At 52.4% G+C, this 22,881-nt stretch overlaps 7 protein-coding genes across 7 annotated transcripts; 6 read left to right on the top strand and 1 right to left on the bottom strand.

The window, feature by feature from the left end:
* Positions 1-2,913: 2,913 nt before the first annotated feature.
* On the top strand, positions 2,914-4,810 carry GGI43DRAFT_158398 (uncharacterized protein). Its single transcript, XM_083199529.1, has 3 exons — positions 2,914-3,075; positions 3,175-3,746; positions 3,932-4,810. Exons 1-3 carry the CDS (start codon positions 3,061-3,063, stop codon positions 4,701-4,703), a joined length of 1,359 nt encoding a protein of 452 aa, XP_083065165.1. The 5' UTR covers positions 2,914-3,060; the 3' UTR covers positions 4,704-4,810.
* A 656-nt stretch (positions 4,811-5,466) lies between these two features.
* Positions 5,467-7,544, top strand: GGI43DRAFT_393958 (uncharacterized protein). Its single transcript, XM_083204715.1, has 3 exons — positions 5,467-6,073; positions 6,139-6,220; positions 6,294-7,544. Exons 1-3 carry the CDS (start codon positions 5,682-5,684, stop codon positions 6,951-6,953), a joined length of 1,134 nt encoding a protein of 377 aa, XP_083065164.1. The 5' UTR covers positions 5,467-5,681; the 3' UTR covers positions 6,954-7,544.
* Positions 7,545-9,351: 1,807 nt separating this feature from the next.
* On the top strand, positions 9,352-10,766 carry GGI43DRAFT_158403 (uncharacterized protein). The gene is made up of 4 exons (XM_083199530.1): positions 9,352-10,032; positions 10,132-10,185; positions 10,250-10,345; positions 10,412-10,766. The coding sequence occupies exons 1-4, from the start codon at positions 9,806-9,808 to the stop codon at positions 10,542-10,544; spliced, it is 510 nt and encodes a 169-aa protein (XP_083065163.1). The 5' UTR covers positions 9,352-9,805; the 3' UTR covers positions 10,545-10,766.
* A 440-nt stretch (positions 10,767-11,206) lies between these two features.
* GGI43DRAFT_158356 (uncharacterized protein) lies at positions 11,207-14,188 on the top strand. The gene is made up of 2 exons (XM_083199528.1): positions 11,207-13,820; positions 13,917-14,188. Exons 1-2 carry the CDS (start codon positions 11,409-11,411, stop codon positions 14,061-14,063), a joined length of 2,559 nt encoding a protein of 852 aa, XP_083065162.1. The 5' UTR covers positions 11,207-11,408; the 3' UTR covers positions 14,064-14,188.
* Positions 14,189-14,638: 450 nt separating this feature from the next.
* On the top strand, positions 14,639-15,667 carry GGI43DRAFT_158344 (uncharacterized protein). Its single transcript, XM_083199526.1, has 2 exons — positions 14,639-15,003; positions 15,125-15,667. Exons 1-2 carry the CDS (start codon positions 14,808-14,810, stop codon positions 15,391-15,393), a joined length of 465 nt encoding a protein of 154 aa, XP_083065161.1. The 5' UTR covers positions 14,639-14,807; the 3' UTR covers positions 15,394-15,667.
* Positions 15,668-16,297: 630 nt separating this feature from the next.
* GGI43DRAFT_158346 (uncharacterized protein) lies at positions 16,298-17,016 on the bottom strand. The gene has a single exon (XM_083199527.1). The coding sequence runs from the start codon at positions 16,819-16,821 to the stop codon at positions 16,381-16,383; it is 441 nt and encodes a 146-aa protein (XP_083065160.1). The 5' UTR covers positions 16,822-17,016; the 3' UTR covers positions 16,298-16,380.
* Positions 17,017-18,441: 1,425 nt separating this feature from the next.
* Positions 18,442-22,812, top strand: GGI43DRAFT_429668 (uncharacterized protein). The gene is made up of 3 exons (XM_083209144.1): positions 18,442-18,764; positions 18,939-19,017; positions 19,177-22,812. The coding sequence occupies exons 1-3, from the start codon at positions 18,758-18,760 to the stop codon at positions 22,493-22,495; spliced, it is 3,405 nt and encodes a 1,134-aa protein (XP_083065159.1). The 5' UTR covers positions 18,442-18,757; the 3' UTR covers positions 22,496-22,812.
* Positions 22,813-22,881: the final 69 nt, after the last annotated feature.

Raw genomic sequence — 22,881 nt, 5'->3', positions numbered from 1 at the left:
TTTGTGGCGGGAGACTGACCGTTTTGTTTTCAAACTCTCTCTTTTAATTTTTGTTGGTTTCAAATTAATTTACCCCCCCCCCCCCCCCCCCCCCCTTCCCCCGCTTCGGGAACCCCTCATCCAAGCCGCATTCGGCCGCAAAGCCAGAGCCCCGTCCTGTGCCTCTGTTTCCTCGTCTAATTTGCCCCTCGAGATAGCAGGCGTAAAATAGCGAGATGAGATGGGCTTGTTAGCAGATCGACGGATAGCTTTTTAGCTCTGCAAATACACGGAAAGTGAGGCCTGGCGGAGTCACGTTGCGGGGGTGGAAACGGGGCCTCGGAGAGAAGTTGATCCACTTCGGCTTGGCGAGAATCGAGGCCGGCGCAGTTATCGACGATAGAGCGATTCAGTTGCGGTGCACTTTGGCGTAGTCGTGCCATTCGCAGTCATGCCAGGCTCCGGTTTCGTGGGGATAGGGCTGGGGCTCTTATCAATTGCCAATTGCCAAAGTCAATGTTGTCAACGCCAATGCCCCAAGCACGCATCTATTGTCTTAGTTTTGACCCATGAACCTTGCCGATATTACAAGCGAGGGGGCTGAAAAGTGATAGCGATTTTTCTTCAATTCCTCTTTTTTCCTTCAGCTGAATTACTCACCCCTCGTGTCGCCTGCATCGGAGGGGCGTGAGCAATTGATTGCAAGTACAAAAAGTACATACGATAAAAAGAGAAAGGCCAATTGCCCCCTCTTCAATGCAATTAATTTCACCATGCATTTTCGCCAATCGAACCAGTTTGCAGCGTCAATGATTATTATTCGCCGCTCGCTGGACTGGAATCACAACAGCTCATGCGCCGAAGAGGTAATATTGATTAGGTATTACTGCTGTTTGCTTCTGCCCGGGCACGAGATACTGCGGAGTAAATTGCTGCTGTGCTACATGCCCTTTTCCTTGCACTAACCCGCGATCGGGATGGCGGTTCTTTGGAATAAGTCGTACTCGTCTGTAATCCCAAGTCGCCATTTCATTTCAACGTCGTTCCTTCGTCAGCCTACCCCCCTCCCTGACTGAATCAGGTGCCTCCGTGCGAGGAACGGCCTGGCGTTCGTCATGTGAGTCCCAACGCGTAGCACTAATGGCGGATGAGTAAGGACCGGTTCGCTGCTATAGAAATACTACTGTGTAATTAGCAGTGTAGTTCGCAATTCTAGCGCCAATTGCAGTGGCCATCTGGCATTAAGTCTGGTGTAGCATCCGACGTAGAGGCGTATTCAAGTACACAGTCTGTCCACCGATTTTGCGTGCAAGAGCAGGTATCTTGTCGGAAGCCATGTACTAGATCATATCAATCCATCCAACTCCCCCAACCCAACTTTTGTTCCAGAATTTCTACGCTCAGCCATGGGTTGATAGGAGGCAAACTCTCATCCCTTTACGGAGTTTTTACGGGGGTTGATACAGTGAACAAGGGAGCATGATAGGGCTTGACATGACATGACAGGGAGACACGCTGGCTGGCACCATCAGCGTCCCAGAGCACTTTAGGACGTATCAGTACGTAAGCCCAAACAATCCACTCGGCTCCCACGCTGATGAGCTGGCTGGTGCTCCGTATTAGGGAGGCCAGGTTTCGTTAGTGCTGGCCCTCCCTGCACGTACCAGTACATTGCTGGCTGCGTGTCTCCTTTGTATAGCGGCGGCAGGTATCGTATCTCATCAAAGATAGTGCAGGCAATGGGGAGATGGCAGATGGAAATTACTGGTAGCGACAATTACAGGCCTCCTACATATTGCATCCAGCCAGCCCTCAGCATATCGGCACTGTACCAGGCCTCTTTAGCGTGCAGAGTGCCAAGTAAAATGCCAATAGCCAGCGCTGAGATGGGATTCAGGCCTTACTCTTACTGTGCTTTTATCGCTGCACGCCCCCCTTTCTGGCCACAGCCCTCCAATTACTCCTTCAGATGCCTCCAGCATCCCCCTTTACGGCCTCTCCATTCGACCTGGTGATCAACCCGGGTCAGCGGGCCAATAGCCCAGTCAGAACTTGGCTACACCCCACCTTCGGGCGCGCGCGACTGCGACTTGCACGAACAAAGACACAAGTGCTGGCACTGGTAGGAGACGAGAGGAACAAAAAAATGGAATAAAATGGAGAGGCGACCCATCGCTGTGGAAGCCACTGGAAGCACGGCCAACCAGGCCCGGCGCTCAAGGTGCCTGCCTGGGCTGCGGTGGCCCTCACCAGCCATTTGATGCTGCGCCCCACGGGCTGAACGTTTGGGCGGTTTGCACAGGCAATAACGGTCACAGTGTGGTGCAGAACAAACTGGGCCCGGCCGTCGGTGCGGTGCGGTGCCTTGCTTTGGCTCTCCTGACTGAAGTCCGGCGAGGTACACGCAGAGTACCGGAGGGGGTACTCTGATTGATTGCAATTACAGCAGACGAGAGAAGAGAGAACAAGGAGAGCGAGCGCGCTGCTGAAATGAATGAATGAAATGTGTCCCTTTATTTACTCTGTCTGTGCTCAGTACCGTGCCTTGTCTCATGTATCATTCCTCGTACTCTGTACTTTGTTTTCGCAGCAGCGAGCGCATCGCCGTACCGACCTCCTTCAGGTGGCGTGCGCGGTACCTGCTCCGTACTCCGTATTCTCATCGCTCCTGATGTACTCCGTACCAGGTACCGCTGATACTCATACCTGGGCTTGTCCTCCTCCGTACAAGTACTGCTACTCCTGCTAATGCCAGTGCTAATACACGCGCCCCCGCCGTGCCGCATCTACACACACTCACACACACTCCCTTGCCATGGCGCCGTATTGCTCCTCCCAAAATAATTATTTCTCGTTCTCACTACTTGCACCAAGATCCTGGGCTTTTTTTTTCCCTGAACTTTTTTTTTCTCTCACCTCAACACCTACACGCGCTGGATACCGATAATAAATAACCTAATCAGCTGGTCAAGCTTGACTCTCTCTGTGCTGGACATCATCTACGATCAAGAGCGTTGCTGCTGAGCCCGCAACGGTCCAGCGTCCTTCGTTCGTCCCTCAACCCTTCAAGCCCACTTGGCAATGGCCTCCTCAAAAGTATGAGATGATTCCGTTGTCCGGCTTGGAGCCGCTGATCTGGCTTGTCCCGGCGCTGGCGAGGCTTCACTTTTTGCTGACATCGTTGTCCGTCCGCAGGAGATGCAGCCTTCCACGAGGCCATTGACGCACCAGCGTTCTCCCATGTCGAGCTCCGCATCCTCGGCCCTCACCGGCCGCCAGTCCCACGCCCGAACCAACTCGCACTCGCACTCCCTCCTCGCCGGTGCTCTCAATCCGACACACCGAATAACTCGCCGAAAATCAATCACCACTCCGGGCGCCAATGTCGCTGCTCTGGCCGCCGCGATTCGAGAGAGTGAGCAGGGCGGCGCTATTCCGATTACAAGCGGGGGAAGGCGGAACACAATCACCAAGCACACCACCGTCCGGGCTGGCCTGATTGACAGCCTACCCTCACCACCCGCCAGCCTGCCCAACAAATCGGCGCTGCTGGATGCGAAGCGAGAAGCCCAGGAGAGCGCCATCGACGACGATTCCAACGAGCTTTCGGGCGATGAGGCAGCCGCCAAATTCGACCAAACCCGCATAAGGCGAGCCAGTGACGGCCAACCTCTTACCAAGGATGGCAAGAAGAGCAACCGCGTAGAAGTTCGCTGCGAAACTTGCGGCAAAGGCTACAAGCACAGCAGCTGTTTGACGAAGCACCTGTTGGTCTCCCTCCCCTCTATGCCTTGTGATATGTGTACTTGCCTAGATTTTGGGTGCAGCGTCGTCGTACCTCTCATCTCCGGCTTCCCTTTGGCTTCCCTTTCACTCCCATCCCCTGCCTCCCCTTCTTTCCGTTGGCAAACATGTGTGTAGTTTGGGTTTCATTTGTTGACTCGTTGGCTAGATGGGAACACACTCCTGAGTGGTCCTACACCTCCAAGTTGCTCATCTCAAAGCACCAACAGGTACAACTGCTGGAAGCAGCGTCTGTTTTGGTAGCTATGAACGGCAATCCTGACGAGAGATCGGTCACCCCTCCAGACTCTGCCAGAGACTTTGCGAGCGAGCCAGAGACGGCATCGCCCGCTGCCTCAGGCTACTCGGAGCAGGCTGATGGTCGGAGTTCCGCCGATACTACCCCACCGCCGACTGCCGAAGATGTCCCTACTTTTGATACCACCGCATATCGTGAGAAGCGCTTTAGCTCTGGCAGCGTATTCTCCCGAAGCTTCCAATCTCCGCAGCCGCAGAACTCTCTCCTTCGCGGCAGCATTCCCAACATCAACGGATTCGACCATGGTCGCAGTGGTAGCATCGATGTGCGGCCGGATGCCATGATTGGCGAGGACGATCATGAGCTGGCAGCCGCTGTCGAGTTGTTGAGCTGCAGCTTTGGCAGCAACAATGGCTCGCGAAACGCTGTAACAACACTTGCTGAGGACGCACCACCTGTACCCCCCGTCCCAGCCCAATTCCTGGACCAAGCTGCATCCTTTGTGAGCACCGGCTTCATCAACAGCTACCCCAGCAGACAGCCGGAAAGCTTCACTCGTGGCGAGATGCGTCGCGGAAGCGAAGACGTCAAGATGGAGGATAGCGAAGACGATTTTGACATGCGGTCTCGCGCCCGCAGCGACGAAGATGACGACGGAGTTTTTGGCCGCATGGAGGAGTAACTTATTGGATATGGGAAGGAGCAATTCTCTTGGGACCTCGAATTGTTAACGCTTTTTTTGTTTATATATATTAATGTGACGCCTGGATTAGGATTGCTCTGGAATGAATTATGGATATCACCTATGGGAAGGAAATCGGCGCGACCTTTCTTTTGTACAACGATATACTCGATGGAACTGTATTGGGGGTGGTTCTGCTCCGCTGTCGAATCTTCAGCACCAAGGAGTGGAGGGCCTGTCTGGACGCGAGCTGTGTGCTGAATGTCTGGAATGAGATTGCTTCTCCACGAGGTTAAAGTGAGGGTTCAACGAGGCGTCGAGCGTACACTCGAATAAATTCTGAATAAAAACATGACGTTTAAAAAAGATAATAAAAAAAAAAGACATCACCATCACAGAAGTCAATGCCATGGTACAGGAAGCACACGTGCACAGTGACAATGTTAATGCATAATTTCTGTTTTCTTGAGAGACTGCTAAAGGTAGACCAAATCTAGCCAACAAGCAACAGATAACCGGTGATTGCCATGCAATTCAATTCAGCAGCGGCCATGGTGAGAATGGAATTTCTCGACCCTGACGGTGAATGATGTGGAAAGAAAATTTTGATGTAGACCCTAGCAGCGAAGAAATTGAGCTCTAGCTGGGATGAGAGCTCCATCCAGAAATTGCGGGGACCTGGCCGTCGAAGGTTTGTTTCCCCAGCGACCTTAACGTCACGTTTCCCCACAGCTGCCGGGCGCGCGGGCAGAGCTTCCGAACCCTCTCTCAACAAACACACAAAGTGTTCTTGTTTGCAGCATTTACCATCGATCCGCGACAAATTTCCCGCTATAACTGCGACAATTTGCTCAGCAGACCTAGTCAATCTTGGGAAGACGCGCGCCTCTTTCGGAATAACGCTCGGCCACTAAGCCGGGATAGCTTTCTACTACTACTACCACCACGACCCTTCCCTTATCTTTAGCAGAACAAAAGATGCCGTCATTACGGCGAGCGCCCAGAGGCGAGGCTACGCGAGCAGCGCAAGGCAATGAAGGTGCGGAAGATGTGATTGATAATACAGTCACACCAGAGAAGCCAAGAGACAGCAAGGCTGTCGGAAAGACAACGCCGAAGCGTCGCGGTGGCGCTGATGATGTCGTTGCCGCTACTCCTGCCAAGGATGGAGAGGAAGAAGTCCCCTCAAAGGCGGCGCGCTCGGGTGGGATCTCATCGTTGGTGGTGTTCCCAATCGTGGCAGGTATCAGCTTCATCACGGCGAGTCTCGGATACAGCGTGGTGGCTGAACTGACGAACGGGGAATTGGCGACTGTGAGCCGAAGCCAGGAGACGCCAGAGGAGATCTATATTCTTGCTGGCTGGAGAGTGTAAGTTTTATGCTGCTGTTGGATATTCCTTCTCCTTTCCTATGCTAACAATGGTGGCCGCTCAGATTCGAGCTTGCGCTGAGCTGGTTCAGCGGACTGGACGGTTTGGACGTTGCGATGATGGATTTCCTGTCCCATGGACCGGCGGTATGTACAATTACTTGGCATCCTCTACTCTCTCCTGCTACGCTGGGAACCGTGCTGATGTGTGGTCGTCTAGATCTACCTCTTGTATGCATTTTACGATCTCAGTCCGAAAACAGCCATTGCTGCCCTTGCCGTAGACGTTGTCTCTGCATCGGTCCCCTTTTCTCTTTTGCGTCCTTTTTCGGCTGTCCACAAGCCATCTTCAAAGCTGCCTAACCGCGAGCTCATCGGCTTCCCTCAGCAACTGCTCACCACGGGCCTCTCGACGAGCATATACACCGTCATCCTGGTTCTGTCGCTGCGATTCCTGCTGCCTAAGATCTTTGTCCTGCACTTCGCAGGCATCCACAGCGTCGAGCCTGCGCACGCGGCGTCTTACGCTACCGTGCTGCCCGTGACGCTGCTTTTCGGCGCCGCTGCAAGCACCTTCATCTTCCCGCCGTTTGCCACAGCTGGCAAGACAAAGGAAGACGAGCGCGTCACCAACTTTGACCCCGTCGAGGCCAGTCTTGGAGAAACTGTGTGGTGGAACTTTTTTGGCTATACCACCAAGGCCAAGGTTGCCATTCTACGCACAACGGTGACTCTACTGGTCACGGGAGTCAACACGTACCTCTCTTGCGCCATGACCATCCCTGGCGTTGAGCAGACCGGGGCTGCTGCATATGCCGCCGTGTGGGTGTTTGCGGCTCTATGCACAGGCCTAGGGCTGGGATTCGTGGGTCGCGATTAAACAGGTTATAAACCCCTCTGCAATGAGACTTGGTAGGCAGAATCTTGGGTAGCTGGAGGTGCTAGGCAGACTGGTAAGATGTAGGCAACGTTTGTTTATGTCTTTACCTTTTTGCCCCTTTGAGTTGTCTAATTTTGTATTAGTACTGTACCACCTCCTTTTTTTTGCCTAGGTGGTGTATTTGGGAAATGGTTTTCTTTGCTTTTTTTGCTTTTTGCCTTTTTTCTTTTCTTTTCTTTTCACTTTTTTCTTGTACTTTTTCCTTTCTGGTATTTACATGGGATAATCGGTGAAACGCGCTATCGGATTTTTGGTTATTACTGTATGTATTTTCTTTGCTTTTTTTCGTTTTGTTTTTGGTGTAGCATTGGGGGAGTCAAGCTAGGTTCAGGGTAGTAAGTGAGGTCATGTGGTATGTGATGTATATTGTTTGTCCAGGTAGGCTGGGCATGAAAGGATGAGAAAAAGCAAAAGCCTATAGGCAACTGCAGACTGCAGCGGATGAGGATGAATGACGCAAACAATGCAGGATATTGGAGGAGGGTAAGATAGTCAAGAATAAAAAAAAATTATGATAAAATCAATCATCTTATTTGGTCATTTTTTAGGTAGCGAGAATGTGATGATGTATGACTACATGTACCTAGAGTGCGTGAATGAGTGTGGTAAGTGAGTAAGCCGGCGACACTTGCATATGCATATACGGTATTAATAGAGATCGCGTGAGAAGAGACCATCCAGCTATTCCTATTCTTCTTCGGAGTGCGCTCCGGCTAAAGGAAACAAAGAAGGGCAACGGCTAGCTAAATAATCGCCCCCTCATTTTTTTGTCTTGAACGCCTTGCCTGAGAATGGGGCTAATACCCATGGAGCTTCGTCCGTTGACAGTAGTGGGTGATTCAGACTGAGAGGTCGTATCTGCAACTGAGACAAGAGATGCTACATCGTAGGTGTAAGCAGCCGGCAAGGCGGATGGAATGCCGATCCCGGGACTGTATATATTACCTATACGTATCCGTATCGAATTACGGCGTATGAGCCAACCCTAGATAGCGTCAACCGCGGCACGGCAAGTATATCGCATAGCTCGACGGGTTACAAAGTACTCTAGTTACTTTCTCTCTCTCTCTGTTCTTCTTTCTCGTTCTTTCTCAGCCTCACGGGGAATAACGCGATAATAACACGATACGGACATCTATTGGCATTATTAATGCCATCATCATCGGTTTTCGGCGGGGTCACGCAGAGCGCAGAAGGGAGCCCATCGGTGATTGATGAGGCTGCAACGCGCCCAGCTCTGGCTTATGACAGCCCGGGAGAGGCAGACCGGGTTTGCGGGATGTGTTAACTGGGTCACCGAGAAGCAAGGTGATTGTCCGCCTAGCCAGTGACGCACCCCCGAGAAAACGGCCCCCAAATAGGCTAACTTTGCTTCTATATTAGGCCAGAGCTGAAACTAGCACAGATCCAGCTTTGCATGGGGTCGGGCTGCATGGCCGCTGCATATATTGCACGTGTGAGAAGGCTGAAAAAATGGGAACAGACAAGCAAGATTGATCGCTGAACCTGGTAGGGCTAAGCTCGACGAAGGGGGGGAGGGGGCAAGAACCCGAAGTTCAGGTTCTGACCATGCGAGCAGCCTACCACGTTGTGTAGCACCGCTAATAGTTGGCATCTCGATGGAGACGTAGCCCGGCCTGCTAGTGTGCCTCTCCCCCAAAGCCAAAGCCCTGATGAGATCGCTCAACCATTGCTTAGCCCATAAGCTTGAAAAGGGCCCGCAGTCTATGTGGTCCCTTTGCTCTCTGTCTCAGAGAGAGAGGGGGAAAATCGACAACATGGAGCAGGGATTGAGGGGTTTTTATTTGTTAGTCAATATGGAGAGGGGAAACGAGAGAAGAGGAGGAGGAGGAAAAAAAAGTTGCACTGGGGACCGAGATTAGCACGTATTACTCCGTATACCCGTTAGACGGGCTCCATAAAAAGACCAGGCGAGGATCTTGGCTTAAGGATTCAACAGAACCGCATGCCACCTCTTGCTGGGTGTTCGTCCCCGTGGCAGCAACCCCGTCACTTACACCAAGCACCGAAGACCTTGCCAGATTCGCAGGCTCTGATTCCTTCGTCTTTTCTCCACCGTTCACTCTGCAACCGCCTCCTCTTCCTAGGCCACCCCTCCTGCGGAGTCCGACTATCCTGAGGATTCCAATAATTGCTTTGTGAACGCCCTACCTGGCCGTCCAATATTACCACGCTGTTTGATTCAAAGACGCTATCGAGCTGGGGGAGGGTGAGCAGACACACCGTTCGTGCAGCCCGCGTCATATCGAGCTCTCTTATGACAAGGGCGTCGTAAGGCGGAGAGACAGACGAGAGACACAAGACGGCGAACAAGGCAGGAATCGTCACTCACCTGTTCAGCTGTTCATCCAAAACGGTGAGCTGAATAGATATGACTGGTGCTGCAGGGGTGCATCAGGCGACGGCGGAGACACATCACAACAGCCTTGGATCTTCTGACTGCTTCGGGCTGCTTTATCCTCAAAGGCTGCGTTCACTGCTTCGTTCACCCAGCGTCCGGGAGAAGTAACATCCACATTCCGGCACGGGAGCCTCGTCGAACACCAGTTACACCCTATCTGACTTGAGCGTATAAGATGCCCACGATCTGGCCTTCCAACTGCCGTAATTGTCAAAACACCCATCATTGACAGATTCTATTCGGCTATTGCCAGACAAGGAGTGTGAGCACTAAGCCTCCAAGACCCCTACACTAAAGATTACTCTTCACGTTGTATAACCCTTTCGTGCCTTGCTCTGAAGGGGGATTATTCAGTTGTCCTTTTACGGCCATGTCTGAGTACTATGCTTCTGGATCAACGTCAGGATACACGGCGTCCAGAAACCTCAAGAGATGCAGGAGTATGAAGAGCGATGAAGAGATTGATGCCCAAGGCCCGCTTGAGGTAACTGGCTCAATAGAGTCAGGGCGCGGCGTCAACCTCCAGGGAAACATTTCCGTCAGAGGAAATATCGATGCCTACGGCAATATCACCGCAAGGGGGGAGATAAGCTGCCAGTAAGTTGCCACGCTGGTTGAATGGGCAAGAGAGAAGGGGCGTGTGGATCAATAAAGAAATAACATAATCAATAAAGCTGACTCTTGGTCTAAAAAAAGGGGGCAAATAAAGGCATACGGCAACATCTTGGTAAACGGCTACCTGGCCTGTGGGTGAGTAGCCACCTGAATATGCGCGCGCAGACATGATTCAGTCGCTAACAGAGATTCAACACAGTGATAAGATCATCGGATATGGAAAGCTGAGGGTTGAGGGCACCCTGGAAGGGGTAGAGCTCGAGATTTGGGGGAACTTGATCGTCATTGGCTTCCTGTAAGATTGATTCCCAAGCGCCAAGATTAAGCCACAAAGGCACCACAGCTGACTTGACAACCATAGAAAATGCAGACGGCTGGTTCTGTACGGCTCACTGACGCTCATTGGGCCAGATTCCACCTATCTTGCAGAAGAATCTGAAGAAATTGCGGGGGCCAAGCTGATGCGGGACTCAGAAGCAGATTGGGATTGGTGAAGGGACGGAAATAAATAATATCCAGGTGGATGCGTCTATTTCGCATCCAGTATGAAGTACTTTTGTCTTTCCCCAGCTCTGAAATGAGAGAGAGCTCTGAACCCACTTGGGACGAAAGCCAAATAAAGGGCAATATAGATAGATGGCTGGTATGGTTGTTATCGCAATTTTGGAATAGTTTTTAGAGTCCAGTTGCTAGGCATAGCTTTTTTGAGAAGAATATCTCTCTAATATGCAAAACATATTAAAAAAAAATCTCGATAAAATAGGGTGATCGCACAAACTAGGATCTTATTGAGATTGCCGCGTCAGCAACGATATTACCGACCCACGGGTATGCAAGGTCACTGCAGATGATGACCGCGGCAGGTCCCGAGTAGGAATGTCGAACCGCTGGAAAGGCTCTGGAGTTCGTAGATTAACAGTGGCGTAGCCAACGCGCTGTTAGTCGCAATGCAGCATCTTAGTACATACTATTGTGAATGTTTTGCATTTATTAGACCGTTTTCTTGAATCTAGAAGCTGTAGCTGAAGCAGCTGAAAGACAGCTCTGGTCCAGCGGGAAGAGGCTGATGACTCATCCAGCTCAGTGATAGGCTCTGGCTGTTTACATAATAAGGTACGTCGCGGCGCACGGCCACTTTTCTCCCTGAGCACAGAGCCTCCAGTCTCCAAATTGGGGCCAAAGCGAAGCTAGCCACCCCAACGCGGTTTGAGCAAGTCGTGACACGCCTCGGCCAAAAAAGGCGCCTCCAAATGGACGCCCTTGAGTGCGAATATCATCAGCTTGACAACTTTGATCTGCCCCGGCGCCAGCTGGGAATCTGCGGCGCGCGATACCGCTGCTAAGCTGCGCTGCCAAACATGGCGACTCCAGCTGAGCCCGAAGTCCCCCAAGCCGACATCGACAATGAGGATGTTGTCTCTCCAAAGACCAAGACTGCGACCTTTGAGCTTGCTGAAGGCCCTTCCATGGGGCCGGTGAGCAGTGTTCTCACGGCACGCGCAGACCCCGATGCGCAGACGACCGTTACCGATTTCCTCGACTTCACGGAATACCTTCCTGCCGACATGATTCGCTCCCTGACGTTGATCGGCAAACTGGATGAGAGATATGCAGATGCATCGCACAGGGTCGACGACTTGACGACATTATGGGGGCAGCTCCCCGGCGTGCCGACACATGAGCGCCCATCTCCGGTGCAGCTGCGCGCTGATATCTCGGAACATTTGAACCAAGCGCTGGATTCGAGGATCTTTGCCCACGCAGAGGCAATGAGGATGGCAGAGAATGTGAATCGTCATTACAACAAGGCGACGGCGCTCTTGTCTAAGCTTAAGACGATGATGGAAAACTATCCCACAGAAGATCAGACCCCTGCCGAGCCGAGATCTCCTCAAATGACTAGAGCGAAGCTGACGGTCAGAGCTACGGGAGAAGACGGGCAGAAAGTGCGACGGTCTCGAGTGCCCCGAATTACAGTTCCTGGAGAGGTTCTGGCGCCATACGAAATTGAATACGATACTTTTAGCGATGATAGCGATATTAGCTCTGATGAAGAGTCTGAAGCGCCAGTAATGAACCGCAGAATCCAAGCTTCGACACCACGGATCAAGCTGGTCAGCAACAAGAGCCAAAAGTCTTCAGGCCGTTCTTCACGCGGCCAATATGCTACGCCCGCTTTGAGCGCAGCGGCAGCTGCTAATGCCGCTGCGCTGCTTAATCCTCCACCAGAGAATGCCGTTATCGGCAGCCCTGACGCGCCATGGCTTCAGTTAACGCAGTACGAATTGGCTAAGCTGAGGAAACGGATGAAGAAGAATGCTACGTGGACACCTAGTGAGACTATGATTGCACGGGAACTAAAAGCTTTGGGCCGTGGACCGGATGCCTATAGAGAGGCGAAGAAGAAGGCAGAGGAAGAAGGTGCAGTGTTTGAAGCGACGGTACCAACACCCATCATTGACAACGAATCTGGAACTCGACAAATGCCTGCGGGTGCGATAAGTGTGGACTCGTTGGCAGCCTCCGAGGTGCCCACCAGCAACAGAGGGATGAAACTCAATGAGGCTAAAAAGCTCAAGAGGGAGCAGCTGGCGAAGCTTGCGGCGGAAGAAGCAGAAGAGTCCGCTAGAAAGATGCAACAGGCAGCTAAACTGTTCCTGGGCGGCAGTTCGACTTCTAGCATGACACCCGAGACTGCTAAGAGCCCAGGGTCACAGCCAAAGCAGCGAAACAATTCCAGATCTAAGCGCAAGAGAGAGGCTGAAGGGGAGACCAACGGCGATACGGCGGCAGCAGGAACACCAGCAGCATCATCAGTGGTGATCGAAGGCGGTGAAGCACCATCGTCATCGCGGCCGCCGGCAAAGCGCACCAAGACTGAGACACCGGTCCCACCGCCACTGCCAGGTATGATTCCCCAGAGCAGCTCGGCCTCCTCCGACAACTCTGCGCCCCCAGCTGCAGCGACATCTGGGGTAGTTGGCGTTGTTCCCCAGTCGGAGACTCCCGTCCCCATACCAATTCCTCCACAATCTTCCGTCACGACTCGGTCAGCTACGTCTCCAGCACCAGGCCCTAATCCAGTCAATGGCACAGGAACAGTCACCGTCACCACTCCTGCGCCTGTTAAGGCACCGTTTGAAACCCCTGTTCCCCTTCCCAAGACGGAGCAAAGGGTGTCTACCACACCAATTCCTCCGCCAACGATTAGAGAGCTGCCCGGGCGAGAGGCGAGTAAACGTGAGACGCGAGGAGAGGCAGCTAAGCGATCACAGCAACTATCGGCGTCCACGTCACCTCAGCAGCCGCAAGACCAATCGGCAGCGCCTGGAATCTCCACCAAGCAATCGTCATCACGCGGTGGCACGCCCAGATTGACGCCTGCCCCAGAGTCGCTCCCTCGCCGGCCCGGCTCACGAGGCAAGGCGGCCAGCCAAGAACCGCAGCCGTCGTTGGCCGTTGATCGATCTCGGCGTGCCAGCACGGCTCGCAACACGCCGGTTCCTGAGCTTAAGCAGCCGAGCAAACGCACTAAGCGCCCAGCCCCCGGTGTTGTGAGTACGACTAGCAGCGGCGGTAACAGCGCCGTTGGCAAGCGGAAAGCGGCGCCGAAGAAGAAGGCTCGTGCGACCAAAAAAGACAAGGGCCAAGTAACGGAAGAGATGGAAGATGTGGATGATGAGGGCAATCCCATTGATCCTAACGAACCACGGTACTGCCTGTGCAACAGAGTGAGTTTTGGTACCATGATTCAGTGTGACAACGTCGATGTAAGTCTATACTCTATGACCCTCTCTCCCCTACCAGTGGCGATCATCTCCGCGGAAATACATGCCTGAGAAACGGACCCGCTGACAAATCAGCAGAATTGTAAACAAGAGTGGTTCCATCTCGAATGCGTAGGCCTTTCAGAAATCCCTGCGAGAACGACAAAGTGGTATTGCCCGGATTGTCGTAAACTTCTCAATATTGGAGAGAAGGGGGAGATCAATGCCCGAGGGGTGAAGAAATAAACTTTTTTTTAATCCTCCTTCCCTTTTCTAACGGTTTATTTTTACTTGTCAATGATTTGAAGCATGGTGTTATGAGGACTTTGGGATACGATATACTTGGGACGGAATACAAGGGAGCTCTATATCAAAGCGGGCGGAGCGCTGGCGGTTAAGTACCACTCCAAGCAGCCGTCGGAATATAAGACGAAGGGATTTTCATTTCCCTTACCTTCTTTAAAACAATGGATATGTGATGATTGATGCTCGTATATGACAATGACAATTGATTGCCTGTATTACTCTAGCGCTGCAATGAATGGAGAAAGAAATGTGCTTCCGGAAATCCGCCGGAACCGTAGCCGACACTATGGAACTTCCCGCCAGAATACGGACGACTTCGGCTGTAAGAGGACCATAAGCGGGTAAGGGACCGAAAAATGAGAGTATTATACAGGTAAATCCTAGAACGTATACAGTATAGCCAAGATTCTATCGCCGCCGGTGATGCTGTGTGCACCTTGTTGTTTTTATATCGCCGACGGAGTGAAAGCTGGCTGGCGGGGTTCCAAGGTGCCACTTCCGCAGTGCTGACATAGCCGCCTGGATTACCAAGATTTCTTTCAGCTAGACCAACAAGAAGCCATTCCAAGATATATAGAGCTCCGGTATTAATGACGTTTTAAGCTTGATCAAATTCACATCATATCAATATACTGCATCAATTGTTCATCTGTCCCAAAGTTCCTAGAAGAAACAAAAGAAAAGATGTCTGGTTCAGTCAGCGCGCAATACATTCCCCTGTACCCGGCGCACGATAGCCTTCCCGATCCCGAGATCCGGACCTTCATCACCAACTTTTACAGGATATCCGACAAGCAGGACTTGAATGAGCTGTGGGTTGATCAATTCACAAAGGATGCGCGTGTAGCTGTTGGGCCTGCGAAGGCGACTGGGCGAGAGGGTTAGTTTTTTTTTTTTTCCTTCTTTTTTTTTCCCCCTTATTGTCCCTTTTCTTTCTTATAGATCGTTGGCATGCATCTACAGCCAGACATTTCCGTCCAATTACTGACGGGAACAAACAGATATCCGCACAATGCGCGAGGGAATGTGGTCAGTGGTACAAGAGAGAAGCCACACAGTTCACAAGGTCTTCCCCGGGCAGTTCATTGTATCAGCAGACAGCAAGCGGGAGTGCGAGCTGATGCTTCACGGAGACGTGTCATATAAGACCAAGGACGGCGTCTCAAGTACCGTTGCGTGGGCGGGATACGGGACTTTGAGAAAGGTACAGAACGAGGATGGTAACGAGGAGTGGAAATTTGCCGCATATTCTGTGTATATGCTGAGATAGCGGGCTGCATGAAATGAATGAAGTTGTAGTGATACTGCGTTTTATACTGAGTTATGCGCTCCTCCTCGTATATGTGAGGTAATATCCAGTTGCTGCTAGCACTGCCCACCTACTTCAGTCTACTTAGTGCATAAGTCGTGCGACGTTAATTGCCCAGGTATGCGTTGATCCACGACTTCCGAGAGGCTTTATTCATGTCACCAAGGGCGTTTCAAGTGAGAAATAGCTCCAAGTGTTACAGACTTCACTCCGGACTATTCCCTATGCTACATACAGTATATTTACTTAACGCGCTGACGTTTTACTTTGCCGTTTCTGTCTGAGGAAGCCACCCACGCCTGCAAGCCTCTCCGATAAGAAGTCCCCCATAGAATTTTGGTTATCGGGAAGCTACATAGGCGGCGGGCTTATCAGAACCCAAGGGCGATACGATACCGGGGGAGCTCGATACGGAGTGTTCCGCGGTCTCGTGTGAATCTCTCTATTTTTGAAAACGATGATGGAAGATGACGATATGAGACGACAAAGAGGGGCATTTCCGCTCTAGATGCCGCCCTTTTGCCGTGTTCCTGCGTGTTTGTTGTCCAGAACCTGTCTAGAGCTTCCCCAGACACACACACCCCCAGTGGCGATCCCGCGGCAGCGTCACTGTCCCTTGCATTACGCTCTCAGTACAGTACGAGATGTCGTCTGTGCTAGCAATTTATGTTTTTCTGGATACACGCGGCAGAGTCGAAAAAGAAAGGGAAATGAGAAGAAGGGGCTAAATGGGTGGCTTTGTTTTGTTTGTTTGCCACGGGGAGGTTTGTCCATGGCGTAGGAGGCACCTATCACCTGACACCATGTCACGGAGCATTTTAATTTCCTGGCTAGTCGACTATCCAGGTAATAGTGCCAATATACTATACTAGGTGGTAGCAACTTCATCTTAGTCCCTTTAAAGGAGACGAGTAGGTAATAAAAATAGCCATGTTCTTCTCTGCGATTCTATCGATGCCCATTCCAGGGCCATGGATGGACGTACCGTATGTACAGAGCGGTACAAGTCTCTGGAGGAAGGGGGTGTGAGAAAGTGTGGCGCAACAGTGCCAATCTATTGCATGCTGATACGCAGCCTGCTCCTTGCGGCTGTGAACGGCAAGGACAAAGGAGAAGCTTATCGGCGTGCAGGACGCCTTGTAGCCTGTATCTAGAACCCAGGAATGCATTTCTGATACCAAAAGCACTCATTATCCCCCATCTGATAATGGGAAATCTCACGGCAACAGATAAGAAGAGGAGCGGAAAGGAGAGCCGCCGTTTCTTAGTCATTTGCCGGGGTAGAAGCTCATCCCTTTTCGGCGGGGACGTCATTTTGGCACGGCGGATGATGGGGGATGACGCGCCGGAGCCGGTCACTGGTCTGGTCTGGTGAGGTGGCTGAGGCATGCCTAGAGCGACGCTGTCGTCGATGCTCTGGCGGTTGACAGGTACCTTACGTAGTTGGTACCCTTTCTTCGAGATCTACCACTACAGCTTATACCGCGGTACATTAGTACTAGAGAGCTTATAGGTCCTTACGTAACTTGAGTACACCAGCACATCATCCCTCAATCCTTTGTCATCGACTCTGCTCGGGACAGACGGAATAATCGATATGTGCATACATACGGCTATGCTATGGAATCACATCAATCATAGAAAAACAAGACGCCAGGCTGTGACGCTTCTTGCTCGATTCACGCTGTAGACGGCGCGGCGCCTCTTGGTTTCCGTTGGGGAAAGCGGCTGGCATCTCGTTCTAAACGCGCCGCCAGAACCCGAAGCCGCAGGGCCAGTCAGCGACAGGCACTGTACCGCGTGGCAGCCAGCCAGTAACAGCGCTGTGATAGGCGGATTCCTGGAGGTACCGGCGTGTACCTCCTCGAAGTAAGGTTAGCCACAACACAGCTTACTTGAGTGTACCTACATTAAGTGGTGTCTGGTAATCAAAGACACGAGATGAGGCTTGTAAGAGCCGTCCATTCTGGTACATGCACGGAGGGCTCCGCGATAGCAGATACTAGCCCGTGCCTCGTACCTAGGGACTCTTACTCATCACCCAGCAGTCTGCAGTACATGTGCTCTGTGTGCATGCGACTTGGTTCGTGGGCTGTCCATGGGATTACGAATAGGCATGGAAGCGCTGGAACTTGACACATTCAGTTGCTGGACGCCCCTAGAAACCCTCCGACTGCTGGCCCGCCTAGCTGAGATTAGCGTGTCGCGAGCGCTGTTGCCCCTGTGGCCGCTGACCACAGGACCAGAGAGCGAGCCACTACCACTGCGGCTTGTGATACGTGCGGGACGAGTACCGGCCGGTACCGCTCTGTACAAGCCCGGAGCAACGGGGAGCGCCCACGCCCCCCGTCTCCCCCCCTTCGCAGAGGCACGCCCCCCCAACAGCTGCTCCGTACAGCGGACCTGGTTACTGCCCCCCGCGTTATCGAGTCACTGACAAGAGCGCCCTGGCCGTCGCCATACAAAGTAGGCGCAGGTACCTGCACGTACCGCGCCAGCTCGCAGCGCGGTATGCTGTAATTGGCGGGCAGCCTTCGACTCATCAAAGCTGCCACCCCCAAGGTCCTCTTGAACACCAGCGGCCCTTCTCTCATCATCCTTCTTTTACTTACATTCATCTACACACAAACAAATCTCGAACAAATACAAGCTCAAACAGCACTTCAGTCTCTTTTTCTTTGACGAACCAGCCTTGCTCTGAATAATACCCGGTCTCTATTACACGGATACCTATTTGCTTTGTCCTTGCTTTTTCCTATATCAACGATTAGACTTCGCATATTCTCACGAAAACCAAAAACGAACCCTGTGGCTGCGCCATTCCCTGCATACCGGCCTTTTTCACTTATACCAGCCTTAGAAAACCAGTTGTTTCTTTTGTTGCACGAACCAGCGTATTACTGCATCTTGCATCTTCCGTATATCTTTTGCCAATAATCTCTTCGTACTACTACCCATTCCTGCGTAGTAGTACCTTGGACGCGAGCCCCTCGTCGCCGTCGACTGCCCCTCGTTCCTCAGGCGGCCAAGCCCCTTATCTAGCGGTACCTCAAATCTCGTTTACCCGCTACAGCTTCTGCCTAGCAGCAGTAGTCGCTGTCGCTAGCTACCGCATCGATCTACTATCCGACGAGAAGCTTCTTCGCCAGCTCTGTTTACTTGAAGGGACGGAATTAATAACGACATCCATTTGCCCTTCGATTCATTACATCTTTTTATTTCTTCCGTTTTGTTTTAGCTGCGGTCTTTCCGGAACCTGTGTTGTTCTGCAAAGGCAACAGCTCTTGGAGCGGGACATCTGCTCCAATCCCCTTACACAGGTTGAATGCCGGGTGAGTAACTTCAGGCAGCTCTTATCTTGTACCACGGCAGTGACGACACTGCGATAAGACTTGCATCTCCTCCATCCCTTGAGCGGCGAGTCGACGCAAAGCACCACAGACAGATGGACAGACAGACATACATACCAAGGAGTGCTTTTGATACTGACTATGTTTTTGCTGCAGCCAAGAAGGACAGGAAAAATGCAAAGCACAGCGGCGGCATTGCCGCGGCGGTGACCAAACAAACCGCCGGCAAGTTCGTGTGAGTCCTCCCGCTAAACCATTCCCATCTTCACAGCCATGGCGCCGCATCGCATCGCATGCTCGCCTTTGGCCGCGTGACTCACCCTTTTGCTGTGCACTTGCCGGTGTGCCTGAGGATGTAATATGGCCGCTGACCTTTGTTCTTGTGGATAAATAGAAGACCCGTCAATGACGGCGACGAAAGTGGAAACGACTCTTCCAAGAGCATTCCTACTTCCAACGCCTCTTCCCCTCCGATCAACACGCCCGAGATAAGACCTTCGGCCGCGCCTGACAATGAAAATCCTGAGCCGTCGCCCTCACTGGATGCCTTGTCCACTACCTCGGTTTCTGCAAGCACAGCTCCAAGCATGATCCACGACTGGGCGAGAAATCGAATGGCTGCTTCTCCAAGCAACCTCATCGCTCTGGCGAGCGAATCGCCTCCTACGCAGCCCTCTTCCTATGAGGACCCGAGCCATCTTCACCATGGCTGGTCAGCCCAGAGGGCTTTCATGACGCCTTCGCCGGCATCTCCTTCTCCGCCCACCAGCCACTCGAAGCGGCCTCTCAGCTATCAAATGGACCCCCATTTCGTGTCTCCGGACAGCATGCCCAGGGCTTCTTCGACTGCTCTGCACCACCGACGGAGCTCTGTCAACTCTCCGGCCATGTACCCTCATGGCCACTCTCGCATGGGCTCACATCCTCCGCTTCCTCATCAACCACAGGCACACTTTTACGGCGTCTCAGACCTGGACCTCACTATTAAGCCACAGTCCGGTATGAAGCCGGGCGATCAGGGCCTCTACTTTGGTTTCGACAAGTTGCCAAGCCCTTACAGCGCGACTGGCTCTGAGAATGTCGTCTTGGCTGGATATCAGGGCGGTTTGGAAGTTTACGGTGTTAGCAAGAGGGGGCTAGAGCCCATGGCCAGCCTCAAAGGTCTGCGAGGTGGAGTTCATTACGCCAAGATACTTCCATGGACTGTCGGCGGAGACAAGGACGGCATCTACCCTCTAGTCGCACTGGTGGTCCATGGTCCCGTACTACCCCGGCGATCCCCGGCGACCCCGGACGAAGAGGAAGACGATAGCACGGCGAAGAAAATGGACGGTGCGGCGAGCCCTCGGTCTGCCTATGCTCACCACGACGCTTTCTCTACACGCAATGCACAGAAGGGCCAAGTGATTGAAGCATATCAGACTACCGTCGAAGTATACTCGCTCAAGACGAATAAACTAGTCGACGTCCTTCTGCAAGCCCCGACTATTCCCATCAGCGCAGAAGTATCCATTACTAGCCCAATCTTTCAACCTCCGCTTCCCACAGGAGCCTTTGCCATCAAGGCAGATGCTGGAACGGTTGCGCTATGCTCTGGCGCCACCGGTGAGTGCTGGATATACACACAGCTGCTACAGGCACAGAATGGACACTTGTTTGCTTGCACCGCCAAGCTATGGACCTGTATTCAGCAAGGTCAGCGAGGAAGCGACGTACCTGAGGAGAGTGATAAGATGAACTCCCTTGGCGCAACCCGCCGACCCAACCCTCCAACTGCCATTTTCGCTCTCAACGGCCGGAAGATTGCCTACTGCCCAGCACCCCCATCTTCAAGTATCGCTATTCGAGCTCATCTACCAGTTCCCATCTTGGGAAGAGGAGCTGGCATCACATCCGTGACGCCTCCTCACCTTCCTTCGGTTACTGCCACCGTGGATCTTCCCATTTCTGACAGCGTTGTCAATAAGGTCATGCGCGAGGCAACACAGGAACTTATCCAGGGCGCGAAGTGGGTTGGCCAGCAAGGCCTGCAAGCATGGAACTCGTATTGGAATAGGGCAACCAGCCCGCAGTCCCAGCAACAGCAGCCCTGGTCACCACCTCAGCAGTGGAATGGCACACGCTCCCCTCTGACCGACGGTGGTGCATTTCCTCCAACACATGGAACGTCTGGGCAGGCGGCGGCAACCAAAGATTCGGGACTTGTCTCCATCTTGGACGTTGATTCTCTAGCGTTGTCTCCGTCTATCCACCCTTCGGCTACTTTCCTAACGCCTCTAGGATGCAGTTTCCTGTCATTCTCGCCCTCTTCCTTGTCACTGTTCACAGCAAGCAGCAAGGGAGATGTGCAGACCATATGGGACCTGTTTCGTGTTCAACATACACACTCCTCGCCTCTGCAGGCATCGATGGCTACTCATGATAGCACTGGCCCTCAGGTTCGGCAAATCGCCCAGTTCTCGCGCATGACTGTCGCCCGGATTATCGATGTAGTGTGGATGGAGCCTCAAGGGGAGCGGCTGGCCATGGTAACGGAGAGAGGAACCGTTCATCTTCTAGATATGCCCTTCAGCGCTTTCATGTGGCCACCGCCACGTCGGCGCAAGGTAAACCCAAAGCCTGCCGCCGAGCCATCTGAGCCATCGAGTTCCGCCGTTTCTCTCGCGTCCGGTGCTTTTGGCGCTGCATACCAAGTAGCCATGCCCTTTGTAACGCGTTCACGCCAAGGGAGCGGCAATAGTGCATCTACTGCTGGTAGCATCCTGAAGGATTCAGCAGCTCAGGGAGGGCGAGCGATTGCTGCGAGCATCACTAGCTCGATTGGAAAGACCGGCTCCGCCATCAGTCAACTACGACACACTGGAGAGAATCGGCTTTCTCTGCCTCCAAGCTCCTCGCTACCTTCATCATCATGCGTGGTTTGGATTAGAGGCCGCCGGAGCGCAACATTGTTCAACCTGGGCGGAGGTCTTGTACGAACATATCCTTACAAGGCTCGACGACAATCTGGTGGCCAGCGGGTTTCACGTGTGAATCGATATACAGATTATCAACTCCCACTCCTGCCAGACGATAACGTCGCTCCAGCAGTCCGCCAAATCTTGGACTCTGGCATTCAAGAAGAGTATCTCGACCTGTCAGACACGGAAATGGATATCGGAACAACATTGACACTGAAGGGTCGCCCACATGTGGTTTCAAACAACACACTTCATACTATGGCCGAGACCATTCCCCAGGCAGAAATTGAGTGTAGCGCGCCATATCAGCCTTTCCACACCGACAGGCGCGTTACCCTTTGTGAATACACTCCTGCGTATGGAAGCCAACTCGAGGGAATTTCGGAAGTTCTGGCAAACTCTTCTTTGGAGGCCAAGGCGCCTTCGAAGAAGAAGTCGAAGAATGGACAGCACCTCGATGTAAATGCGCCAAGCAGCAGCGCCGATGCATCTGCGTGGGCATTTGGACAGGATATCTCTGTCGTCAAGCGGGATCTTGGGCTTCCTTCTTCCTTTGAGGACGAATATGACGACCCAGAGGACCACCGACCGCTTCCTCCGTCGGCCATGGAGCGTGTTATGGAGTTTGGCGACTCTGAACAAATCGTCGTTACTACACGGAGACGACGCGGAGCTCACCAAGGGGATCCCGATGGCGATGGATTCTTTGAGGATGACTGTGAAGTTCTCGATTTTGCTGACCAGAGAGTCTAATTGGCTTATAAGTGGCGGTCTCGCAATTTCAGACAACTGAGCTTCAACTCTTGTCAGGATTTTGGGACTCGAGAAGACTTCTTTTTACTGTTTCTTGGGTATAAACTAGGTTTTACTAATTTGACAAACTTCTGACACTGGATTCATTGTTTTGCTTGGCTTTTTTTCTACTCTCCTCTCCTTGAGCAAAGTTCAACAATATTGTTGGAGGATTGGTTTACGAATGGCTTATTTATACTCTTCGAGTCCCTCACTCCCGCTGCTCGGGATTTTATCTGGATTGGATGCGTTGCCTATATGGCTCCATAGTTGCCTTTTTGTTCTATAGGTAGCGTCTCTACTGTTTAGCAGCTTTATGTAGCGCCTCATTATTGAATAGACACCAA

This window comes from Trichoderma evansii (genome assembly GCF_050947405.1).
Source record: "Trichoderma evansii strain SZMC 28006 chromosome Unknown GGI43scaffold_2, whole genome shotgun sequence".
Lineage (NCBI taxonomy): Eukaryota > Fungi > Ascomycota > Sordariomycetes > Hypocreales > Hypocreaceae > Trichoderma > Trichoderma evansii.
Note: the sequence above shows the minus strand (reverse complement) of the source record. Positions and strands in the feature narration are given on the sequence as shown.

Bases quoted from the DNA above. Each gene is read 5' to 3' on its own strand.
- GGI43DRAFT_393958 (XM_083204715.1), top strand. From the start codon at position 5,682: ATGCCGTCATTACGGCGAGCGCCCAGAGGCGAGGCTACGCGAGCAGCG. The intron at 6,074-6,138 runs GTAAGTTTTATG...GTGGCCGCTCAG, and splicing joins ATTCTTGCTGGCTGGAGAGT to ATTCGAGCTTGCGCTGAGCT. The intron at 6,221-6,293 runs GTATGTACAATT...GTGGTCGTCTAG, and splicing joins TCCTGTCCCATGGACCGGCG to ATCTACCTCTTGTATGCATT.
- GGI43DRAFT_158398 (XM_083199529.1), top strand. The intron at 3,747-3,931 runs GTTGGTCTCCCT...CTCGTTGGCTAG, and splicing joins AGCTGTTTGACGAAGCACCT to ATGGGAACACACTCCTGAGT.
- GGI43DRAFT_158344 (XM_083199526.1), top strand. From the start codon at position 14,808: ATGTCTGGTTCAGTCAGCGCGCAATACATTCCCCTGTACCCGGCGCAC. The intron at 15,004-15,124 runs GTTAGTTTTTTT...GGGAACAAACAG, and splicing joins GAAGGCGACTGGGCGAGAGG to ATATCCGCACAATGCGCGAG.
- GGI43DRAFT_158346 (XM_083199527.1), bottom strand. From the start codon at position 16,821: ATGCCTCAGCCACCTCACCAGACCAGACCAGTGACCGGCTCCGGCGCG.
- GGI43DRAFT_429668 (XM_083209144.1), top strand. The intron at 19,018-19,176 runs GTGAGTCCTCCC...GTGGATAAATAG, and splicing joins CAAACCGCCGGCAAGTTCGT to AAGACCCGTCAATGACGGCG.
- GGI43DRAFT_158356 (XM_083199528.1), top strand. From the start codon at position 11,409: ATGGCGACTCCAGCTGAGCCCGAAGTCCCCCAAGCCGACATCGACAAT. The intron at 13,821-13,916 runs GTAAGTCTATAC...ACAAATCAGCAG, and splicing joins TTCAGTGTGACAACGTCGAT to AATTGTAAACAAGAGTGGTT.
- GGI43DRAFT_158403 (XM_083199530.1), top strand. From the start codon at position 9,806: ATGTCTGAGTACTATGCTTCTGGATCAACGTCAGGATACACGGCGTCC. The intron at 10,033-10,131 runs GTAAGTTGCCAC...GTCTAAAAAAAG, and splicing joins AGGGGGGAGATAAGCTGCCA to GGGGCAAATAAAGGCATACG. The intron at 10,346-10,411 runs GTAAGATTGATT...TGACAACCATAG, and splicing joins TTGATCGTCATTGGCTTCCT to AAAATGCAGACGGCTGGTTC.